The sequence below is a fragment of the Eriocheir sinensis genome, chromosome 19, assembly GCF_024679095.1.
Source record: "Eriocheir sinensis breed Jianghai 21 chromosome 19, ASM2467909v1, whole genome shotgun sequence".
Lineage (NCBI taxonomy): Eukaryota > Metazoa > Arthropoda > Malacostraca > Decapoda > Varunidae > Eriocheir > Eriocheir sinensis.
The window spans coordinates 13,958,256-13,982,514 of NC_066527.1; the positions used below are offsets into that span (position 1 = coordinate 13,958,256).

Genomic DNA, 24,259 nt, shown 5'->3' on the forward strand with positions numbered 1-24,259 from the left:
GAATGAAAAGAGAATGGAAAGGAAGGGAATGGGGAGAAGTAAGGAAGGGAAGTTAATTGGCAAAGAAAAGGAAAAGGAAGTGGTTAGAGAAGGAAAGGCAAGGAAAAAAAAAGGGAATGGAAGGGAAGGGAATGTAGGTGAGGAAAGGAAGGGAAGCTAACTGGCAAAGAAAAGGAAAGGAAGGTGGTTAGGGAAGGGAATGGAGGGAAGGTAAGGAAAAGGGAGCTGAAGAGAAGAAAAAAAGGGGAGGAGGAAAGAAAATAAGCTGGAGGAAGGGTAAAGAATAAAGGGGAATAAAAGGAGGCGAAGGAGAAAATAATACAAGGTTTAAAAAGGGAAGAAAAAAAAGGGGCGAAGGGGAGAAAAAAAGGGTGAGAAAAGAGAAAATTGTAGAGAAGAGGCTGACAAAGAAGGGAAGGGAAGTGAGGGGAAGGGAGGGAGGTAGGGGAAGGGGAGGGAGGGGAAGGGAGGAGAGGGGAAGGGAAGGGAATGGAAAGGAGGGGAAGAGAGGGAGGTAGGGTAAGGGAAGGAAGGGGAAGGGAAAAGGCATTCGTGTGGCGTTACAATTAATCCATTTCAACAAACCTGCTATTTTCAGGGTAACGAGGGAGGGTGGAGGCGTGACACACACACACACACACACACACACACACACACACACACACACACATCACATACACACACACACACACACACACACACACACACACACACACACACACACACACACACACACACACACACACATACACACACACACACACACACACACACACACACACACACACACACACACACACACACACACACACACACACACACACACACACACACACACACACACACACACACACACACACACACACACACACACACACACACACACACACACACACACACACACACACACACACACACATATCACACACAGACACACACACACACACACACACACACACACACACACACACACACACACACACACACACACACACACACACACACACACACACAGCCCGGGCCCGGGGCCAACCTGTTGGCCTCTCCCCTTTCATCAAGAAACCTACTTCCAGAATCACTACATAGCAAGATAATTTTTTGTGACTTTAAATCATGGTGACAGTCTGACAGACAGTGAGTGGAGTGCGTGTGTGGTATCGGGGTCGCCGAGTGTGTCGCCGCCGCGGCCATCCATCAGGCCCCTGCCGACGCCCCGAGGTCTCCCCAGGCCCTCCAGCCCGCCCATCCTGCTGTTGAAGTCTGGTCAGGTGCAATGCAGTGGAGGCTTCGTCACTCAGGTGGGGGCAATGTGCAGGCTGCTCACCACCGAGGCTGTGCAGTCTGTTCCCAGGCACAGCAGCGAGTCTTCACATCTGTAAGCCACCTGTGTTGGAGTAGCACTCCACCGCTAAGCCCCTTTCTGAGTGACCGTCGATACCGCCTCTACCTGCTCTCTGGCCACCTGCTGCTACCTGACCCAGCATTGTGACCTGGGGATGACCTCGGATTAACACCTACTCGCCTTCCAGTAGAGGATTACCTTCCTGCCTCATCGCTCTACCACACCGCACTCCTCCACCTCCTCACCCCTCAAGCATCATCACTACTTTCCCTCCGTTAATGTAAATTGCCAACCCCCACACCCCTTTCATATTGTATTTTTCTTTATGGTTGCACTGTATATTAATATGTACATTTTCAGCTTAACGGCTGCAATTTCCTGAATAAACCGATTATTATTATTATTATTATTACACACACACACACACACACACACACACACACACACACACACACACACACACACACACACACACACACACACACACACACACACACACACACACACACACACACACACATGAACCTATTACCGCTTCAATTTGTTTCACTCACTGTCCGATTCACAACAACTAAAACAAATAAAAAAGCGAAATGAGAATTGTAATTTCAGCTGACGTTTGACATGTAAACAAACAAATAAAAACACAACGAATAAAATATGTGACAGCACGGAACGAGATATCCAGTTAATGTGACGTAACGGGAAATATAAATATATATATATATATATATATATATATATATATATATATATATATATATATATATATATATATATATATATATATATATATATATATATATATATATATATATATATATATATATATATATATATATATATATATATATATATATATATATATATATATATATATATATATATATATATATATATATATATATATATATATATATATATATATATATATATATATATATATATATATATATATATATATATATATATATATATATATATATATATATATATATATATATATATATATATATATATATATATATATATATATATATATATATATATATATATATATATATATATATATATATATATATATATATATATATATATATATATATATAAATATATATATATATATATATACACAAGACACGTAGTATATGTAATATAAAAGTGTAGAAAAGCATCTGCGTTAAAAAAAAACTATGAAATAACTATGAGCAATAAAGAATATGCTCATAAAACAAAATAGTTTAAAATTAATAAATAGAAAAAGAAAAAAAAATGGCACGAACAAAACAAAAATAGTAATTTCGGCTGAAATTTGACGCGTGCAAATAAAGCGAACACTGCGAGGAGAGCGCGAGCACGGCTCTCTGAGCAAGACCCGACGAGGAAGGAAAACAAATTCTGCAAAACGTTATACAAGAAAAAAAGAGCAACTTTATCAAAAGTCTGAAATTTAAGGAAACAAAACCTGCAAAGAATAACTGTAAAAAAAATAAAAAAATAAAACTAGAAGAATAACCTGATCGGAGGTCTGACATAAATACTAACAGAAATTATTAGAATACTTATCAAAATCCAACGAGAATTGCGATTTGACAATAAACTTGACAGCTACTGAACAAACAAACAAACATTGATACCAAAACGAGAAACAAATAAAGAAGCAAATATGCAGCAAAAAGGTTCAAACCATCCGATTTGCTCTATTATTATTATTATTATTATTATTATTATTATTATTATTATTATTATTATTATTATTATTATTATTATTATTATTATTATTATTATTATTATTATCATTATTATTATTATTATTATTATTATTATTATTATTATTATTATCATTATTATTATTATTATTATTATTATTATTATTATTATTATTATTATTATTATTATTATCATTATTATATACTGTTACTATTATTATCATCACATTTTTGTTTTCAGTATTTAGATAACATCCCTCTCTCTCCTTAGTACAAAGACACAGACTCTCTCTCTCCCAATATTGATGGCCACTTCTTCCTCCCTTCACGTAGACGGAGAGCACTTGATGAGAGAGAGAGAGAGAGAGAGAGAGAGAGAGAGAGAGAGAGAGAGAGAGAGAGAGAGAGAGTGAGAGAGAGAGAGATAGAGAGAGAGAGAGAGAGAGAGAGAGAGAGAGAGAGAGAGAGAGAGAGAGAGAGAGAGAGAGAGAGAGAGAGAGAGAGAGAGAGAGAGAGAGAGAGAGAGAGAGAGAGAGAGAGAGAGAGAGAGAGAGAGAGAGAGAGAGAGAGAGAGAGAGAGAGAAAAGAATTATTACACCTTTCGTCAAATTTTGCATGCCTACTCTCGCTCTCTGCGGCTTTAGGGATGAGCGCGAGACTCGAATTTGAAAAAAAAATCATTATACGCGATTAGTCTTGATTTACACGAAGATGAGCGTTGTGTGTGTGTGTGTGTGTGTGTGTGTGTGTGTGTGTGTGTGTGTGTGTGTGTGTGTGTGTGTGTGTGTGTGTGTGTGTGTTCGATGCAAATATCAGTGTTCCTGCTCCTGATTGGGAAGGGACTGGGTCGTCGGCATTTTATATTCAGCAACATTTGTATTCAGTAACAATTGTTGAATCTGTATCGTGGGTCGTGATGGGATTTGCAGCGGAAGGGCAGCATCCATCTTTATTTAATCCTCCTTTGTGCGTTATATCTGTACTGTAAGGGAAGTGATGGAAAAAAGATGGCGGGATGGCGAAAAGTATCCGGTATATCTTTACATAAATCTTTGCGGGATCAGCGCTGGAGCCGGCCCAAGTTTTTTTTGTCTCTGTTTTGCCCTTAACGTTCATTCCTTTTCTTACAGAGGAGGAAACAGGTCAAGGGCAATAACAAAGAGAAAACAAGAAAGGTCTCTAAGCACTGTTCCTACATAAGCAAACAGGAGTGAGTGGCCAAAAGAGAGTTCGATTCCGGATGGAGAGTGTCTTTGTACTCCCCTGCTGAAAGAGTTGAAGACGTAGGCAGGAGGAAATACAGAGGAAAGAAGGCTGTATCAAAGTTTACCATAACTGTAAAGAATCTCTATTGCAAACTATCATCTGCATTTCAAATTCTTCCGTATTAAGAATGATTAGTAGTTACAAAATCTTTATAACAATGGTAGCTTCAAAACTGTATTTCGCCTACATACTTTACTTCCACATCCGCCAGTGCAAGATGGCGCCACTATAAACACTCGCCTGCGCCACAACGAGTTAGGCCGACTATCTGGACCCACCAGTGAGGAAGCCTAACGGTGCAATAGGCTGCGATGTAAAAAAAAAAGAAAAAAAAAGAAGAAGAAAAAAAAAATCTGTATTGCAAACTATCAGCTGTGTTTCAAGTTCCACTTACTTAGGAAAGTCAGACATTATCAAAACAAAGAACAACGATAGCTTCAAAACTTTATTTCGCCCTCATTCATATTCACATACTTCACTTTCAGTCTTTATTTACCGAGATAAAAAAAATACGTTTGTTATTGGTATTCACCCTCACAAGTTGTTCGTAGAAAACTCGCAGGGAATGGAGTCCGGCTGACCGACATTAACGGAACTTTAGTCACACAATAAACGAAACAATATCAGAAGGTGAAAAGACATGGACACATTTCTGAAGCCCCTGTTGTTGTATACCGAGTCCTATATATATGAGGAAAATAAAATAAAGGCCTGTGGGGGCAAAGCAAGGGAAGAGTTGTCGTATCAAAGCAACTCTTACTTATAATTCCACCACGATTTGAACACGAATGATAAAAAGATGATAAAAAAATGAGTGAATGAAAAAAATGAATGAGTGAAGAAATGAATAAATGAATAATTGTATGAAAATTTGAGAGATAAATGAGAACTCTTGTGTCGTTCCTGAGCGGTGTTGAGCTTTCATATCAATTCACAGCGAAGAGGGATTGAAGGAGTAACAGATAATAATATGTCCTTGAGTCACTACTTATCCCAGCGTTATCTGCACTGTAAAGACTGTTATAGAGAATGAATTAGGATCACTTAGTAGTATTGAGTTCAGTATCGAGCTCTCATATCAATCCAGAGTAAGGAGGAATTGGATTGAATGAGAGGTATATGTCCTTGATTCACACTCTTAATCCCAACGTTACCTGCATTGTACAGACTCATAGATAACGAATTGGGGACTCTTTATCTTTCCAATGCAGTATTAAGTCCTCATATCAATCCACAGTGAGAAGAGATAGGAGTGATTGAGAAGTATAACTCTTTGGCTCATTTGTAATCCCAACGCTATCTGCTTTGTAAAGACTTATAGATAATGAATTGGGATCTCTGTGGCTTTCCTGTGCAGTGTTGACCTTCCGTATCAGTCTAGAATGAGGAGGGATTGAAGGATTGAATGAGAAACATAAATCTTTGGCTCCTTTCTAATCCCAGCGCTATCTGCATTGTAAAGACTGAGATAGGGAATTAAATGAGAGCTCTGTGCCTTTTCTGTTCTCTGTTCAGCAAGCATTCCCTCCAAACGTAATCTATACTGTAAATAATGGTACACGAGGGTGCGGAAGGGAGGGTGGAAGAGTAGCAACATCAGTTCATAATAATACCGTGATCTGTTTTGAAAAGCTGTGATGCAGGAGGAATTAGTGTGACGTGAAGTTGTAAGTCGACCTTTTGTAATGTGATCGTTGGAACTGTATACTGAGCTGTGACTGAATTGAGGAAAAGAAAAGAAAAGAAGCATCTATCTAAATATTAAAAGTAAAACTAAACTTAATATCGTGGTCTGTACTGAATAGCTGTGATGGAGGAGGAATTAGTGTGACGTGAAGTTGTAAGTCGACCTTTTGTAATGTGATCGCTGGAACTCTATACTAAATTGTGACTGAATTGAAGAAAAGAAAAGAAAACACGTATCTACCTAAAACTAACCCTAACATAGTGGTCTGTATTGAAAAGCTGTGATGGAGGAGAAATTAGTGTGACGTGAAGTTGTAAGTCGTCCTTTTGTAATGTGATCGTTGGGACTGTATATTAAATTGTGACTGAATTGAAGAACAGAAAAGAAAATAAGTATCTATCTAAAACTAACCCTAACATAGTGGTCTGTATTGAAAAGCTGTGATGGAGGAGGAATTAGTGTGACGTGAAGTTGTAAGTCGTCCTTTTGTAATGTGATCGTTGGGACTGTATATTAAATTGTGACTGAATTGAAGAAAAGAAAAGAAAACACGTATCTATCTAAAACTAACCCTAACATAGTGGTCTGTATTGAAAAGCTGTGATGGAGGAGGAATTAGTGTGACGTGAAGTTGTAAGTCGACCTTTTGTAATGTGATCGCTGGAACTCTATACTAAATTGTGACTGAATTGAAGAAAAGAAAAGAAAACACGTATCTATCTAAAACTAACCCTAACATAGTGGTCTGTATTGAAAAGCTGTGATGGAGGAGGAATTAGTGTGACGTGAAGTTGTAAGTCGTCCTTTTGTAATGTGATCGTTGGGACTGTATATTAAATTGTGACTGAATTGAAGAACAGAAAAGAAAATAAGTATCTATCTAAAACTAACCCTAACATAGTGGTCTGTATTGAAAAGCTCTGATGGAGGAGGAATTAGTGTGACGTGAAGCTGTAAGTCGTCCTTTTGTAATGTGATCGTTGGGACTGCATATTAAATTGTGACTGAATTGAAGAACAGAAAAGAAAATAAGTATCTATCTAAAACTAACCCTAACATAGTGGTCTGTATTGAAAAGCTGTGATGGAAGAGGAATTAGTGTGACGTGAAGCTGTAAGTCGTCCTTTTGTAATGTGATCGTTGGGACTGCATATCGAGCTGTGACTGAATTGAGGAAAAGAAAAGAAGTATCTATCTAAAACTAACCGTAATATCCTGGTCTGTATTGAAAGGCTGTGATGTAGGAGGAATTAGTGTAACATAAAGCTGTAAGTCGTATTTTTGTAATGTACACGTTGGAACTGTATATCGAATTGTGACCGGGTTGAGGAAAATAAAGGAAAATAAGTATCTATCTAAAACTAATCCTAATATCGTGGTCTGTATTGAAAAGCTGTGATGGAGGAGGAATTAGTGTAACATAAAGCTGTAAGTCGTATTTTGTAATGTAATCGTTGGGAATGTATATCAAATTGTGACCGGGTTGAGGAAAATAATTATTGTGTATCTGAAACTAAATTCTGATATCGTTATTTACATTGGAACGGATATGACGGGGGGGGGGGAAGAAGGGTGAAGGGTGTAGGTCCTCTCTTTGTAATGAAACCGTTGGAACTGTATATTAAATTGTGACCGGGCTGAGGGAAAGAGAAGTAATTAATGCCATGTAAAACTTCATTCCAATACCGATATTTACATTGAAAAGGATGAGATATAGCAGAAGAGAGGGAGAGAGGAGGACGTATGTACTCTAAGCCTTGGAACCATATATAAAATTGTGACCGTATTGGGGAAAACTGTGACCGGGTTGAAGGAAAGAGAAATAATTAGTGCCATGTAAAACTTCATTCCAATACCGATATTTACATTGAAAAGGATGAGATATAGGAGAAGAGAGGGAGAGAGGAAGCTGTATGTACTCTAAGCCTTGGAACCATATATAACATTGGGTCCGCATTGGGGAAAACTGTGACCGGGTTGAAGGAAAGAGAAATAATTAGTGCCATGTAAAACTTCATTCCAATACAGATATTTACATTGAAGAGGCTGAGATATAGCAGAAAAGAGGGAAAGAGGATGCTGTATGTACTCTAAGCCTTGAAACCGTATATATAAAATTGTGATCGTATTGGGGAAAACTGTGACCGGGTTGAGGGAAAAAAAAAATTATTGCCATCTAAAACTTCATTCCAATACCGATATTTACATTGAAGAGGCTGAGATATAGCAGAAAATGGAAAAGAGGATGTTGTATGTACTCTAAGCCTTGGAGCCATATATAAAATTGATCGTATTGGGAAAAACAAAAATAAATAATGCCTATCTATAATTCTATTTCATTGATGTTATTTACATTGAAAGGCGGCGATGGGGGAGGAAAAAGGCGGATGGGAAGTTGTATGTCCTCCCTATGAAATGTAAGCGCTGGAAATACGGTATATCGTCACTCTCATACGATAATTGCCTAAGTAATTTTTCAGCAATATCCATTTTTTTTTCTATATCAATATTTCAACATGTGACGCCCATTATTGTATAGTTGCCTTCGTTATTCAGGGTTTGAGTGTTCTAGAATTGGCCTTTTCATTTCCGCCTAAATCTTAACCCAAATGAGATGATGACAGTTCTCTTCTGATTTCCTGAAAAGTAGAAAATAATGACTTGGGCGACTTGTTTACGAAGGTGGCGATATGCTGAACTCTGGCCTTGTTGAGTGAAGGAAAAGAATGAATGCCTGTCTACAACTTCATTCTCATACCGTTTATGTATATCGAAAGGGATGTGATGGAGGAGGAAAAAGGGGGAAAGAAGCTGGAAGTCCTCTCTTTTTAATCTAAGCGTTCAAACTGAATAATAAAATATGTTCGAGTTGTCAGAGAAAAGAATTAATATCTATCTAAAACTTGATTCCAATACTGATATCAACATTGGAAGGAGGTGATGGGGAAGGAAAAAGGGAATAGGAAGCTGAATATCCTTTCTCTTTAATGTAAGCGTTGGAGCTATATATGGAAATGTAACCGGACTGAGGAGAGATAAGCAACTAATGTCTGTCTGAAACTTAATTCCAATGCCATTATTTACACTGAAGGGGCTGTGATAAAGGAGGAAAAAGGGGAATATGAAGTTGGAAGTCTTCTCTCTCTTTTTTAAGCGTTGAAACTATATATTGAACTGTGAGCGGATTGATGAAAAAAGGAGTTAATGCATATCTAAAACTTGATTCCAATACCGATATCAGCACTGGAAGGAGGTGATGGGGAGGAAAAAAGGGAATAGGAAGCTGAATATCCGTTCTCTTTAATGTAAGCGTTGGAGCTATATATGGAAATGTGGCCGGACTGAGAAGAAATAAGTAAATAATGTCTGTCTGAAACTTAATTCCAACACAATTATTCACACTGAAGGGCTGTGATTAAGGAGGAAAAAGGGGAATATGAAGCTGGAAGTCCTCTCTCTCTATTGAAGTGTTGAAACTATATATTGAACCGTGATCGGATTGAGGAAGAAAAGAAGTAATGTCTATCTAAAAATTCAATGTACTACCGTTTATCTATATTGAGACGGTTGTGATGGAGGATGAAAAAGTGGATGGGAAGCTGTATGTCCTTTTTTTATGTAAGCGTTGGAACCGTATATTAAACTGTGACTGGATCGATTAAAGAAATAGAATGAATGTCTATCTGTAACTTCATTTTGATACCATTTAAATATATCGAAAGGGATGTGCTGGAGGAGAAAAAGGATAGGAAGCTGCAAATTCTCTTTTCTTTTGTGTTGGAACTATATATTGATCTGAGCGGACTTGGGAAATAAATGAATCAATGTCTATCTAATACAATTCCGGTACCTTTTTTTTTTTTACAACAAAGGAGACAGCTCAAGGGCACACAAAACAAGGAAACAATAATAATAAAAAAAAGCCCGCCACTCGCTGCTCCTAAAAAGAATCCAAGGAGGTGGCTGAAAGAGAGGTCAGAGGGAAGAGGCTGAGATAGGCGAGGAAAAAGGTTAATAGGAAGCTGAATGTCCTCTCTCTGTCGTGCAATGGTTAGATCTTTATTGAAAACTGAGAGGATTGGACTCACTGCAACGCTGCCAGATTGTCGTACTCAGAATCCTTTGTTTGCCGATTTCCGACCCAGAAACTGCCTCCTCGACCCCAATAACTGCTTTCATATATAGTTATCGTTAAAATGGTTCATTATTGGTGTTTGTTGGCAATAGCTATGGCCCAGAAACCAGCGTTGCCAAACTGTCGTACTTTGAACATTTCATTTATCATTTTTAGGCTCCAAGACTGTCGTAACCACATAAATAATGACAGAAAATTAAAGTTATCGTTAAAACAGTTAAATATTGATGGTTCTCGTTCTTTTTTGCTACAGGTATCGGTCAGAAACTACGAAAATGCAATGCGATGAGTACGATAATTTGACAACACTGCCAGAATCCGGTATATACGAGGCTCTGAGTACGATAATCTGGCAACGGTGGAATGGAGGCTAAAAAGTATCAATCATTCCTATTCAGTACTAACGTGATCTCTAAAGACTGAGAAATCTGCACGTCTGTTTTCTCTTTGCAATGTTGATGTTCTCGGGATCCTCATTAACGTAAAATCTGATGCTAATGTTAAGTGTGTTGTGAAGACCGCGATAAAAGAGGGATCGAGGAGCGCGTATCCCCTCCCTTTGTAGTGTTAAACCCTCTCATCCGTGGCCTTGTTTAATATTCTGACGCGAGGGTAATGAATCCTTCTGAGCCTCTCATAAAGGAAAGGAATTCCCACACATATTCTAAACCAGCGCCTAAGAACACCTATTTGATAAGTTTTTTCTTACAAGTTGTGGCAAAAGAACTACCATTTGATAAGTTTTTCGTTCAAGTTGTGGGGACTTTCACGGGTGGTTTAATGAGCTTAGTGGTAGTTTTACAAAGCATTATTTACAGCAAAGGAGACATTACATCAGCGAAACAGGGAGAAATAAAAGTTCTATATTACTGCTTAAGACAACAGAGGGAAACTTTGGGCATTGGAGAGGCTGAGGCAATAGACAGAATTGGAAGGAAGGGTATTATCGACCGTCCAACCTCATAAGAAATCATGGGAAAATCTGACGTTAAAAGATGATGATGATGCTAATGGAAACAGAGGGCAAAAAGTACCAAAAATAAAGAGTCAGATTCACCTGGAAAAAGTTGGAAAGTTTGGTTTAGTCGGCGCAACATCTGTGATCATATGCCGGAGAGACAGAAGGGGAAGGAATTGTAGGAGAAAGGAACAGATCCCAGGAGACGGGACACAACCCCCGATTAATACCTGGTACCCATTCACTGCTGGGTGGACAGGGGCGTAGGGTATCGGAAAAGCCGCCCAAATGTTTCCACTCCGCCCCGGAATCGAGCCCGGGCTCTCTCGATTGTGAGCCGAGTGTGCTAACCACTGCACCACGAAGCCCCATAGATTCAGCTGGAGAGGTGTCTTGATACTCAGCTTCTCAAAAACACTTATGAGAACCAGACTAATCTTCTTGTTCTGCTTTGGAGAGAGGGTCATAGGGCCGTATTACAAGTCGAATCCGAGAAGTTTCGGGTCCCTCAGAGTTATTCATCCCGAACTCGGAAGGGACCCGAAATTTCTCGGACTTGACTCGCAATACTGCCTCTAAACCGACCTTTGTAGGGTCCCGAAACTTCTCGGATTCGACTTGTAATACGGCCCATAGTCCTAAACATATCCGCTTCAAAACACTCTCATTCGGCAAGGCTTTCGTATGAGTTGTGAGCATTCCCATGGGTAGTTTTATGCCCCTGATGGTAATTTGACAAGGCTTCTGTGCCGTGAACGAGAAAAAAACACTCATGAAAACTCGATTAATCTTCTTTTTTTTGGCCTTTGGGAGGAATTGACGTGAGAGTCGGAGGCGTGTGAGATTACTAACCACAGTCATCAAGAGAATCGGAAACGTTTGCGAACACGGGGCGGGGAGGGGCGGGGTGGGGGGAGGGGGCGTATTTCCTTTCTCTATACGGGTGTGTGGTGCCAACTCTAGTACTGGCCGGGTTAGGTTAGGTTAGGTTAAGTTAGGTTAGGTTAAAATAGCACCATAGAGTACGTTAGGTTAGTTTAGGTTAGGTTAGATTAATTTAGCATCATAGGTTAGGTTAAATTAGCATCATAGGTTAGGTTAAATTAGCATCATAGAGCAAGTTAGGTTGGGTTAGGTTAGGTTAGGTTAAATTAGCACCATTGAGTATCATAGGTACGTTAGGTTAGGTTAGGTTAGGTTAAATTAGCACCATAGAACATCATAGGTACGAAAGGTTAGGTTAGGTTAGGTTAGCATCATCTGGGTGGGAATCACAACGAGAGTAATTTCTATAAGTCCAATGGTCAGTTTCGGAGCTACAGCCGAGCGTCTTCCCTAAGCGACCACATACCAGTAGCGAGATTGGGAATATGCATACGTGCCACAACGAGACACCCACCTTGAGACTGTGGCGGGCGCATCTTGTCGTAACTCTTGGTGTCCTCGGGAAGGATGTCTGTGATCTCCAGGAGGGACTCATCCTCGCCCGACGCACTGTGGAAGAGGAAGGGTGGTCAGGCGAGGGTGTTAGGGGGATGATCTGAGCCATGACTACTACAACAGTGAAATGAAAAAGACTGATTAAAGGAATAACGAGTCAAAACAAAGGAGAGAGAATATAGAAAGAAAATAATAAAAAAAATGACAAAAAAAGATGCATTTCACGTAGGAGAAACAAAGTAGAGAGAAAGGAATGAAAATAATACCTAATGACAGAAAGAAAACTAAAGAGTGAAGTAAATAAAATAAGAAAAGAAGGGGAAAGTAACATATAATAATAATGAAAGATGAGGAAGGGGAGTGGACAAGAAAAATAAAGTGTAGTAGCGAGAAAGTAAGGAAGAAATAATACGTATAATCGGTAGGAGAAAAATAAAAGGAGAGAAAATAAAGAAATAATGAAGATAAAGTATAAAAATGTAAAACTCAATATCAAAGGAACAAAAAATACATAAAAAAAACAGCGTCTCCTTCACCCCGCCCACCCTGGCAGCGAGGCGAGAACATACAGACACACGGAATTCATAAGTAAACCGACGAAAATTGAAAAAAAGTGAAGAAATCGAAAACTTGAGAAATAGACGCATTGAAAAGTAAAAACCTTGAAAACCTTGAAGCACGCAAACCTTGAACACTTGAAAGGAAGGCAAGAGAATACAGAAACAGGGAATTAATAAGTCAACTAATGTAAACAGAATAAGTAAAAAGCGAAAACTTGAAAAATAATAACCTTGAAAAACATGGAAACCTTAAAAATAAAACCCCTGAAAAGTTGAATAATAAAAACAGAAAGCTTGTTAGTCAAGAAAATATTGAAAAAAACAAAAAAAACGGTGCTTATGAGTAAACATGAAAATATAATTAAAAATCTAGTATACGTAAAATAAATCTTACAATCAATTAACGAAACGATGTCTATGAATAAAAAGACGCTTGCTGAAACTAACCTACTAACTTGGCAGAGAAAGTGGGAAGAAAAAAAAAGAAAAATAACTGAACTGGTGTGAATGGATGATCAGGAAGAAAAACAATTTAACTGTATCTATAAGGAACTCAAAAAGGCAGCCAGATTTAAAGACGTATAATAAACTAACCTAACCAGTGAGGAGAAGGAAGACGAGAAGGACGAAGGCTTGGAAAAAATACGAATAAAGAGAAAGTACTATAATTAATTCTTTGAGGAACTGAACTTACCTCGAGATTAGAGACATTTATTTGAACTAACCTGACCTGGCAGAAGGCGGGGGAAGGGAACTATAATCTATTCTTTGAGGAATTGAACTTACTCGAGATTAGAGACATTTATTTGAACTAACCTAACCTGGCAGAAATCGGGGGAAGGGAAGGATCAGATTATGTATGTAGAAAGGGAAAATATTGAAATGAATCTGGATGGAAAAATAAATAATGAACACGTCAACTTAGAAGAGAAGACGCATATTTTAACAAACCTAACCTGAGAGGAGGAGGAGGCGGGAGCGACGAGAATATAGAAAAGTAATTAGAGAGAAAATATTGAAATGAATCTCGATGGAAAACAACAACAACAACAAAAAAAAAAACGTCAACTTAGAAGAGAAGACGCATATTTTAACAAATCTAACCTGGCAGGAGGAGGAGGCGGGAGCGACGAAAATACAGAAAAGTAATTAGAAAGAGAAAATATTGAAATGAATCTCGATGGAAAACAACAAAAAGAACACGTTAACTTAGTCTTTTAGTAAACAGAAACTTGCCCTCAGATTAGAGACATATAACTAACCTAACCTGGCAGGACGCAGAGGAAGGGAGGGACGGAAAGAGAGAAAAAAAGGTAGGAAGAGAAAATATTCTGTATCTCGATTGAAAAAGAAGAAAAAGAAAAAGTTAACCTATTCTTTGAGGAACTGAAATTTACCTTCAGATCAGAGACTTTTTAACATAACCTGGAAGGGGTCGGAGGAAGGGAGTGGCGAAAATATAGGAAAGTAATCAGAAAGAGAAACTACTGAAATTGATCTTGATGGAAAAACAACAGAAAGAAAACCTCAACTTAGTCTTTGAGGAACTGAACTGAAAACAGATTAGAAGGCGTATATTTTAACTATAACCCAAGCTGACAGGGGGAGGAGAAGGAAGGGAGGGACGAAAATACACACACAAAAAAAAAGGTAGAGCGAAAAAAGTATCAAAATGAAGTCTCGATGGAAAAAAATAAAAGAAAACGTAAGCTGAGAAGACGTATATCTTAACTAACCTAACCTGCGAGGAGACGAAGGAGGAATGGACGAAAATACAGCAAAAACAAAAGGTAGAAAGATAAAATAGTGAAATAAATCTAGAAGAAGAAAGGCGAAAACGAAAACTAACTCGTTCTCTGAGGAGCTGAGAGACGTATATTATAAGAAATTCAACCTGGCAGGAAGCGGAGGAAGGGAGAGACGAAAATATAGCAAAAGGAAAGGGTAGATAGAGAATATATTATGGATTTCGACGGAATTGAAAGAAAATGAAACCTAACTTATTCTTTGAGGAAGTGAGAGACGTATATAATAAGTAATCTAACCTGGCGGAACCCGAAGGAAAGGAGGAAGGAACGAAAAAAACAGAAAAAAAGGTTGTAAGAATATATTAAAGATCTCAACGGAATTAAAAGAAAATGAAACCTAACTTATTCTTTGAGGAAGTGAGAGACGTATATCATAAGTAATATATCCTGGCAGAACGCAAAGGAAGGTGGAAGGCATCAAAATATCGAAAAAAATAGCTGGAAGGAGAAAATATTATAGATCTCGATGGAATTAAAAGAAAATGAAAACTAACTTATTCTTTGAGGAAGTGAGAGACGTATATAATAAGTAATCTAACCTGGCGGAACCCGAAGGAAAGGAGGAACGAACGAAAAAAACAGAAAAAAAGGTTGTAAGAATATATTAAAGATCTCAACGGAATTAAAAGAAAAAGAAAACTAACTTATTCTTTGAGGAAGTGAGAGGCGTATATCATTAGCAACCTAACCTGGCGGAACGCAAAGGAAGGTGGAAGGCATCAAAATATCGAAAAAAATAGCGGGAAGGAGAAAATATTATAGATCTCAACGGAATTAAAAGAAAATGAAACCTAACTTATTCTTTGAGGAAGTGAGAGACGTATATAATAAGTAATCTAACCTGGCGGAACCCGAAGGAAAGGAGGAACGAACGAAAAAACAGAAAAAAAGATTGTAAGAATATATTAAAGATCTCAACGGAATTAAAAGAAAATGAAAATTAACTTATTCTTTGAGGAAGTGAGAGGCGTATATAATAAGTAACCTAACCTGGCAGAACGCAAAGGAAGGTGGAAGGCATCAAAATATCGAAAAAAATAGCGGGAAGGAGAAAATATTATCGATTTCGACGGAATTGAAAGAAAATGAAAACTAACTTATTCTTTGAGGAAGTGAGAGACGTATATAATAAGCAACCTAACCTGGCAGAACGCGAAGGAAAGGAGGAACGAACGAAAAAAATATAAAAAAAGGTAGAAAGGAAATATTAAAGATCTCGACGGAATTGAAAGAAAATGAAAACTAACTTATTTTTTGAGGAAGTGAGAGACGTATATAATAAGTAATCTAACCTGGCAGAACGCAAAGGAAGGTGAAAGGCATCAAAATATCGAAGCAAATAGCTGGAAGGAGAAAATATTATAGATTTCGACGGAATTGAAAGAAAATGAAACCTAACTTATTCTTTGAGGAAGTGAGAGACGTAAATCATAAGTAACCTAACCTGGCAGAACGCGAAGGAAAGGAGGAACGAACGAAAAAAATCTAAAAAAAGGTAGAAAGGAAATATTAAAGATCTCGACGGAATTGAAAGAAAATGAAAACTAACTTATTTTTTGAGGAAGTAAGAGACGTATATCATAAACAACCTAACCAGCAGAACGCGAAGGAAGGGAAGAAAGAAAACATAGGTAGAAAAAAATAGGTAGAGAGAGAAAATATTATTGATCTGAATGGAAAACAACAAAAAGAAAACGGACACTGAGTCTGTGAGGAGCTAAAACTTACATAGAGATTAGAGGAGGCGGAGGAAGGAAGGAACAAAAACATAACAAAAAAAGGATAGAAAAAGAAAACGCTGAAATGAAACTCGATGGACAAAGAAGAACTAGATTAGAAGACACATACGAACAAGGGGGAAAGGAGGAAGGAAACGATATAGGTCGGTATTATAAGACTTTCGCTTCTCACATCAGCTATTTCTAAAGGTCAAAGAGGGGATCAATCGGGCTCTAATGCATGTTTCTTTAGGTTCATGGTACAGAAGAAGGGTCAAACTACCTCCAGGATCATAAAACTACTCCTGGATATGCCCACAACTCCTACGAAAGCCTTGGCAAATATGTGAACTTGGGCCTATAGTAAGAAAAATGGAGAGAAAGAGGAAATATTTCTGATCTCGATGGAGTGAAAAGATCGCTCCAAATTTGTGAGCCGGCGGGAGGGACGAAATATAGACACTGAATAAATAGAGGCGTGGGTGTGTTGCTCCATTTATTTACCTGACCAAACACCTAATTAGTGAGGCAAACAGGTGGAGGAGGCCAACGTAAGCACAGGTGATAGCCTCCACTCAATTATTACACACACACACACACACACACACACACACACACACACACACACACACACACACACACACACACATGATTTGATTCCTACAGCCATGCAAACAAGAGAGAGAGAGAGAGAGAGAGAGAGAGAGAGAGAGAGAGAGAGAGAGAGAGAGAGAGAGAGAGAGAGAGAGAGAGAGAGAGAGAGAGAGAGAGAGAGAGAGAGAGAGAGAGAGAGAGAGAGAGAGAGAGAGAGAGAGAGAGAGAGAGAGAGAGAGAGAGAGAGAGAGCGTTAGTTAATTTAGGGTTCATCCTCCCCTCTCTTTCTCCTATTCCCTTCGTCTTCTGTAATAACCTTCTTATTAAATCTCTCTCTCTCTCTCTCTCTCTCTCTCTCTCTCTCTCAATAACCTTCCTCCTTCATAGACGAGGACGAAGGAGCTGTCAGTAAGGAGGAGGAGGAGGAAGAGGAAACATTAAAACATGGAAACACTGAAATGCAGGCAACAGAAAGCCTATTGGCTCATTACGAGGTTGCCCGCTCTGGTGATTTAATCTTCTCGACAGCCACTTGGTGCCCGCAGAGCAGATGAAAGCACCTCGATACTCAGTGTACTCCTGTCGCAATGAGATGACGGTCTATTCGATTTTTGAAAGAGTTGATGGTATTCGCATTTACTACTTCTGAGGGAAGATTGTTCCAGTGGCGGATGACTCGGTTTGAGAAGAAACTCCTGCCAATGTCTGTGCTACATCGATTTGAATGAATGGGTAAGCCGTTATTTCTAGTTCTTGAGTTTGTTTGCAATTCAAAGAACTTTGAGTGATCGGCGTTGTTGAACTTTTTCGGGTACTTGAAGACTTGAAGCATATCCCCTCGTAGGCGTCTTTTCTCCAGTGTAAAGAGATTGAGTCGCTTGAGTCTTTCCTCGTATGGTTGAGCCCTCAATATTGGTATCATCTTCGTGGCGCGTTGTTGAACTCTTTCCAGTAAATCAATGTCCTTTCTGTAATTAGGAGACCAGAACTGAACTGCATACTCGTGGTGCGGTCTTACCATGGAATTATACAAGGATAGCATTACGTCTCGCGTTTTACACTCGAAGTTCCTCGTTATGAACCCGAACATAGTGTTGGCTTTGTTATATGTTTTAATTGCTTTTTTACAGTGATTCGTGTGTTTCAGGTCACTGCTGATAGTGACTCCAAGGTCCTTTTCCTCCTGCACCGCCTGCAGAGGTTTTCCATGCATGATGTATGTGTGGTTACTATTTCTGGACACAATGTGCTTGACTTTGCATTTGTCAACTTTGAAGGACATTTGCCACTTTTCAGACCATTTGATGATTTGATTAAGGTCCTTTTGGATGGTTTCGTAGTCGGTCTTTGTTAGGAGAAGGAGGAAGAGGAGGAGGAAGAGGAGGAGGAGGAGGAGGAGGAGAAGGAGGAGGAGAAGGAGGAGGAGGAGGAGGAGGAGGAGGAGGAGGAGGAGGAGGAAGAGGAGGAGGAGGAAGAGGAGGAGGAGGAAGAGGAGGAGGAAAAGGAGGAGGAGGAGGAGGAACAGGAAGACAAGAGATGCAAATTGACACAGAACATTAATTTTTACGTTCAATTGCCTGCTTGTATAATATTGGAGAGTGCTTGATGAATCTCTCTCTCTCTCTCTCTCTCTCTCTCTCTCTCTCTCTCTCTCTCACACAGGAGGGGGCTGGGGGCGGCTGTGAAATGTGGCCGCAGTAAACAAAGGAATGATGACGCAGCGAAAAAAAAATTGTATACGAGATATTCGAGTCCATTGTTCGCATGCATTGGTGTGGATTTAAAGGGCATGGGGTGTGTTCAGTACATAGGCTGAATTATTGTATACGACTGGAGTGGACAAACGCCTCAGCGGAGAAATGATTAGAACGAATCTTCGGGCCTGGGTTCGAATCCCGGTCCGGGTAGTCAGCGTGCAGTCTACCAGCTATTCATTCGTCCTTTCGGGCTGGTTGATAAATGGGTACCTGAGGAAACCTGGGAAGGTACACAGTGGCAACCGGGAAGGTACTCTGGCCTTACGTCCCGGGGTTTCGTGACTTACGTGTTCTCTCCCTAAGTCTATATATACCAAGTCAAGTCACTCTGCTTCAAAACTGCGACCGGTACGCGCAGGAGGCGGTTTGGGGGCGGAGCAGCGGGATGACGTCACTTGAAGGTAAAAAAAATACCCACCAGTTCAGGGGTGACTAAAGTTGCGGCCGTGTGTGCACTCTGGATGTGCATGCTTGTTTTCTTTCACAGCGCGTTCAGGCAAGCCACTGATGAAAAAAAAATATGCCTTTTTATTGTGCTATTGCGTGACTGTAATTCCATGCCTACAAACGGCGGTGTCGGGTGTGAGGGAGGGCATATTGAAGTGATTGATTTAAATTAGTCCGCCTTTCTTCGTTTTCTCTAAATCCCTGTTTCCACATTCTCTAGTTTGGCTCCAAGCAGTGTCACGCATAAACCACGCCTCTGCCGTGTCTTCTCCCACAAACCTGCGTGTGACTTGACTTGGTGTATATAGACTTAGTTCTCTCCCACCACAGTCTCAAAGGGCATACGTGACGGAGATGAGCACCGCCGCCACGCGCAGCTACAGCGTGTGCCCCAAACTTTACCCTTCACCTGAGTGTCTTGCAATGGTCGTGGATTACATTGTATAGGCCTAGAGTAAGGTAAGTAATAAGAGAATAGGTGGGTGATCAGATAGGAAGTAAGTTTACAATAAGTACTTGAATAAATAAACTATCATGAAAATTTATATATGAAGCGCGGAAAAAAAATAGTGTTAGGGACATATATTTTTTCCTCGTAGGTAAGTAAGTAAGTAAGAAGAAAAGTAAGAAAAGTAAGAAAAGTAAGAAAAGAAATGTAAGAAAATAAAAGTAAGAAAAGTAAGAAAAGAAATGTAAAAAAAGAAAAGTAAGAAAAGTAAGAAAAGAAAAGTAAGAAGAAAAGTAAGAAAAGAAAAGTAAGAAGAAAAGTAAGAAAAGGAAGAAAAGTAAGAAGAAAAGTAAGAAGAAAAGTAAGAAAAGAAAAGTAAGTAGAAAAGTAAGAAAAGAAAAGTAAGAAGAAAAGTAAGAAGAAAAGTAAGAAAAGAAAAGTAAGAAGAAAAGTAAGAAAAGAAAAGTAAGAAGAAAAGTAAGAAAAGAAAAGTAAGAAGAAAAGTAAGAAAAGAAAAGTAAGAAGAAAAGTAAGAAAAGAAAAGTAAGAAGAAAATAAGAAAAGAAAAGTAAGAAGAAAAGAAGTGTCAGAAGCATAATTTGTACCTGAATTAACGAATGGATTGCATGAAAAGTTAAGCACAAACATAACAATACAAAAAAAGAAAATAGCAGAGTGTGGGTGAATGAATGTACTATTACTTCGTTTGTTAATATAAGTATTAAGACAAATGATAGATAATAAAAGAAGTGAGTCAGTAGAAGAATAAAGAAACTGGATAAACAAAGATATCTCGAAAATAATACACTAAACGAAGCAAGACAAAAAATATCAGATTGGGGGATCGAATACATTTTTTAGAGTGAATAAATAGAATAATAAATAACTGAATAAAGAAAGAAATGTCACGAAAATGTATTCACCAAACATGGCAAGATAAAAAAAAATATCACAGTGGGGGATCGAATACATTTTTTAGAGTGAATAAATAGAATAATAAATAACTGAATAAAGAAAGAAATATCATGAAAATGTATTCACCAAACATAGCAAGATAAAAAAAATATCACAGTGGGGGATCGAATACATTTTTTACCTCTCTAGTTAATAAGGTAAATAATAGAAGAGTAATAAGAAAGAGTGAGTAAGTTGAAGAATAAATAACTGAATAAACAAAATAATGTCACGAAAATTTATGCATCAAACGTAGCAAAACAAAAAATAGCAGAGTGGGGGCCGAATATATTGTTTTCCCCCGTAAGTAACAAGTATGTTATAAGAAAGAGTGAATAAGTAGAATAAGTTTCTATTAAGGGTGGCTGAATGATTAGCGTGCCGGCGCCGCGTCCAGGAGATCCAGGAGGGACGCGGGTTCGAATCCTGGCCGCCATACAGCTGGGATTTTTCAGTCACCATCGAGTGGCCTGAGACTACCCACATGCTGCCCTGAAGACCACCTATCAACCCGGACTCTAGAATACCTCTCCAAAGAGAGGCTCAAAGATGAGCTCCGAGGGCAGTATGAGCCAAAACAAGATGGCACCACTATAAACATTCGCTTGCGCCACAACGGGCTGGGCCGACCATCAGTCTCCACCAGTGAAAAAAGTAGGCCGCGACGTAAAAAAAAAGAAAATGAAAAACTCCCTTGAAAATTTATACCAAACGTAGCAAGACAAAAAGAAAATGGAATAGTTTGGGACCGAATATATTTTTTACATCGTAAGTACGGGGAGAATAATCAGAAAGGAAGTGAGAAAGTAGAAGAATAAATAAGTGAATAAAGAAAATAATACCACGCAAAATTCATACACCAAACATATTAAGAACACACAAAAAAAATGGTCGAGTGGCGGACCGAATATATGTTTAACCTCGTAAGTAAGGCGGGAAATGAGGAAAATAATTGGATATGTTTGGTTTCCCTCATTTGTATTAACAGAAACGGAGGGAAAGTAAAAAAAAAAACCATTGTAAAGTAAGTTATTAGATGCGAGTGAAAGAAACAGAAGAAAAAAAGTTAACGTAAACTTATTCTTTGGGGACCTGAAGTTTACCTCCAGATGAGAGACGCGGAAGAATGGAGGCGAGTAAGTAGATGAATAAATAAGTAAGTAGAAGAATATGTAAGTAAGAAGGAGAATAAATGAGAATGAATAATAATAATAAGAATAAGAAGAAATAAAAAGAATAAGTAGGACTAAGAATAAAAATAAATAAGAATAAATAGAAATAAATAAATAAGAATAAATAAGAATAAATAAATAGGAAATAAATAAGAAGAATAAATAAGAGTCAATAGATAAGAATAAATAAGAATAAATAAGAGGAATAAGTAAGAAAAAATATGGAGAAAAAATAAGAAAAATAAATTACAAGAATAAGAATAAGAATAAATAAGTGTAAATAGGAATAAATAATAATAATAAATAGTAATAATAATAATAAGAATCAAATAAGTAGAAGAATAAGTAACTAGATAAACAAAATAATGTCACGAAAAATTTATACACCAAGTTAGTAGGTAGTAAGTAGGTAAGTAATTAAGCAAGTGGAGAGGAGGAGAGGTAAGTAAGTAAGTAAGTGGAGAGGAGGAGAGGTAAGTACGTAAGTAAGTAAGTAAGTGGAGAGGAGGAGAGGTAAGTAGATAGGTAAGTAAGTAAGTGGAGAGGAGGAGAGGTAAGTAGATGGCAAGACAAAAAAAAATAGCAGAGTTGGGGATCAAATATATTTTTTACCTCTCCAGTTAAATAAATTCATAAGTAAATTCCCCCAGGGAGGACTCCCCTTCTGGCTGCCGACTTGAGAGGTGTCCTGATAACTCCTCGAACCTCCTCCTTATCAATTTCTGCAACATTCGCGGTCTTCGTTCTAATTTTCATTCTGTGGAACACCATCTCTCCTCCTCTAAACCTTATCTTCTCTTCCTCACCGAAACACAGGTTTCTGAGGCTACTGCCAGCCTACTACTCTCTATCCTAAATTTCAATCCAAAGCTGGATGTTGGGCCTACGTGCGCAACGTCATCACTTGCTCTCGTGCCCACGACCTTGACTCTTCTGAATTTTCCACTATCTGGCTAAGACTTCATTGTCATTCTATTACTAAATACATCTGTGCTGTTTATCTCTCACCTAACTCTACTAACTATGTAAAATTCTTTGACTATTTGGATTCTAAAGTGGAGCACATCTTGTCTCACTCTCCCTTCGCTGAAATCTCCATCTTGGGAGATTTCAATGTTCACCACCAGCTTTGGCTTTCATCCTCTTTCACTGACCAGCCTGGTGAACAAGCCTACAACTTTGCTCTCCTCAAGACCTAGAGCAGTTGGCTCAGCACCCTACACGTATTCCCGACCGTCTTGGAGACAGGCCCAACATTCTAGACCTCTTCCTTACCTCTAATCCTTCTGCTTACTCTGTCAAACTGTTCTCTCCGTTTGGCTCCTCCGATCATAACCTTATTTCTGTCTCCTGTCCTATCGCTCCTGTACATCCTCTGGACCCACCGAAGAGGCGATGCTTCTGGCATTTTGCTTCAGCTCGGTGGGACGACCTGAGGATGTACTTTTCCGATTTCCCGTGGAATGATTACTGCTTCCAGGATAGAGACCCCTCTGTGTGTGCCCAGCGCATCTCAGAGGTGATTGTCTCTGGAATGGAGGCATACATTCCATGTTCTTTCTCTACTCCTCATGCTAAAAAGCCTTGGTTTAATCATGCGTGTTCTCGTGCTATTAAAGATAGAGAGGCAGCTCACAAAATGTTCCAGAGCCTTCGAACTCCCGCTAACTATGACCTTTACATTTCAGCCCGGAATCGTGCCAAATATATTTTCCGACTTACCAAAGATATCAACACCTTGCTTCTTCTAATTCTTCCCGTGACTTCTGGCATCTAGCCAAAAATATCTCCTCCAATTTCACTACTTCCTCTTTCCCTCCTCACCTTAACCTGACGGCAGCACTGCCGTCTCATCTGTCTCTAAGGCTGAACTCTTCGCTTAAACTTTCTGTAAGAACTCCACCTTGGACGATTCTGGGCATATTCCTCCTACTCATCTCCCCTCTGACTCCCTTATGCCTGTTATTAAGATTCTTCCAAATGATGTTTTCTATGGCCTCTCTGGCCTGAACTCTCAGAAGGCTTATGGACCTGATGGAGTGCCTCCTATTGTCCTTGAAAACTGTGCCTCCGTGCTGACACCCTGCCTGGTCAAACTCTTTCGTCTCTGCCTATCAACATCTACCTTTCCTTCCTGCTGGAAGTATACCTTTGTACAGCCTGTGCCTAAGAAGGGTGACCGTTCCAATCCCTTAAACTACCGCCCTATAACTTTACTTTCCTGTCTATCTAAAGCTTTTGAATCAATCTTTTACCAGAAGATT

General features: G+C 38.8%; 1 protein-coding gene across 1 annotated transcript in view; it reads right to left on the reverse strand.

Annotated features, from left to right (window-relative positions):
* The window catches only part of LOC127000748 (glycine receptor subunit alphaZ1-like), an 85,931-nt gene that overhangs the window by 46,204 nt on the left and 15,468 nt on the right, over nucleotides 1-24,259 (reverse strand). The window contains exon 2 of the mRNA XM_050864778.1: nucleotides 12,497-12,591. Coding sequence (XP_050720735.1) covers nucleotides 12,497-12,591 — 95 coding nt within the window. The remainder of the gene's footprint in view (nucleotides 1-12,496; nucleotides 12,592-24,259) is intronic.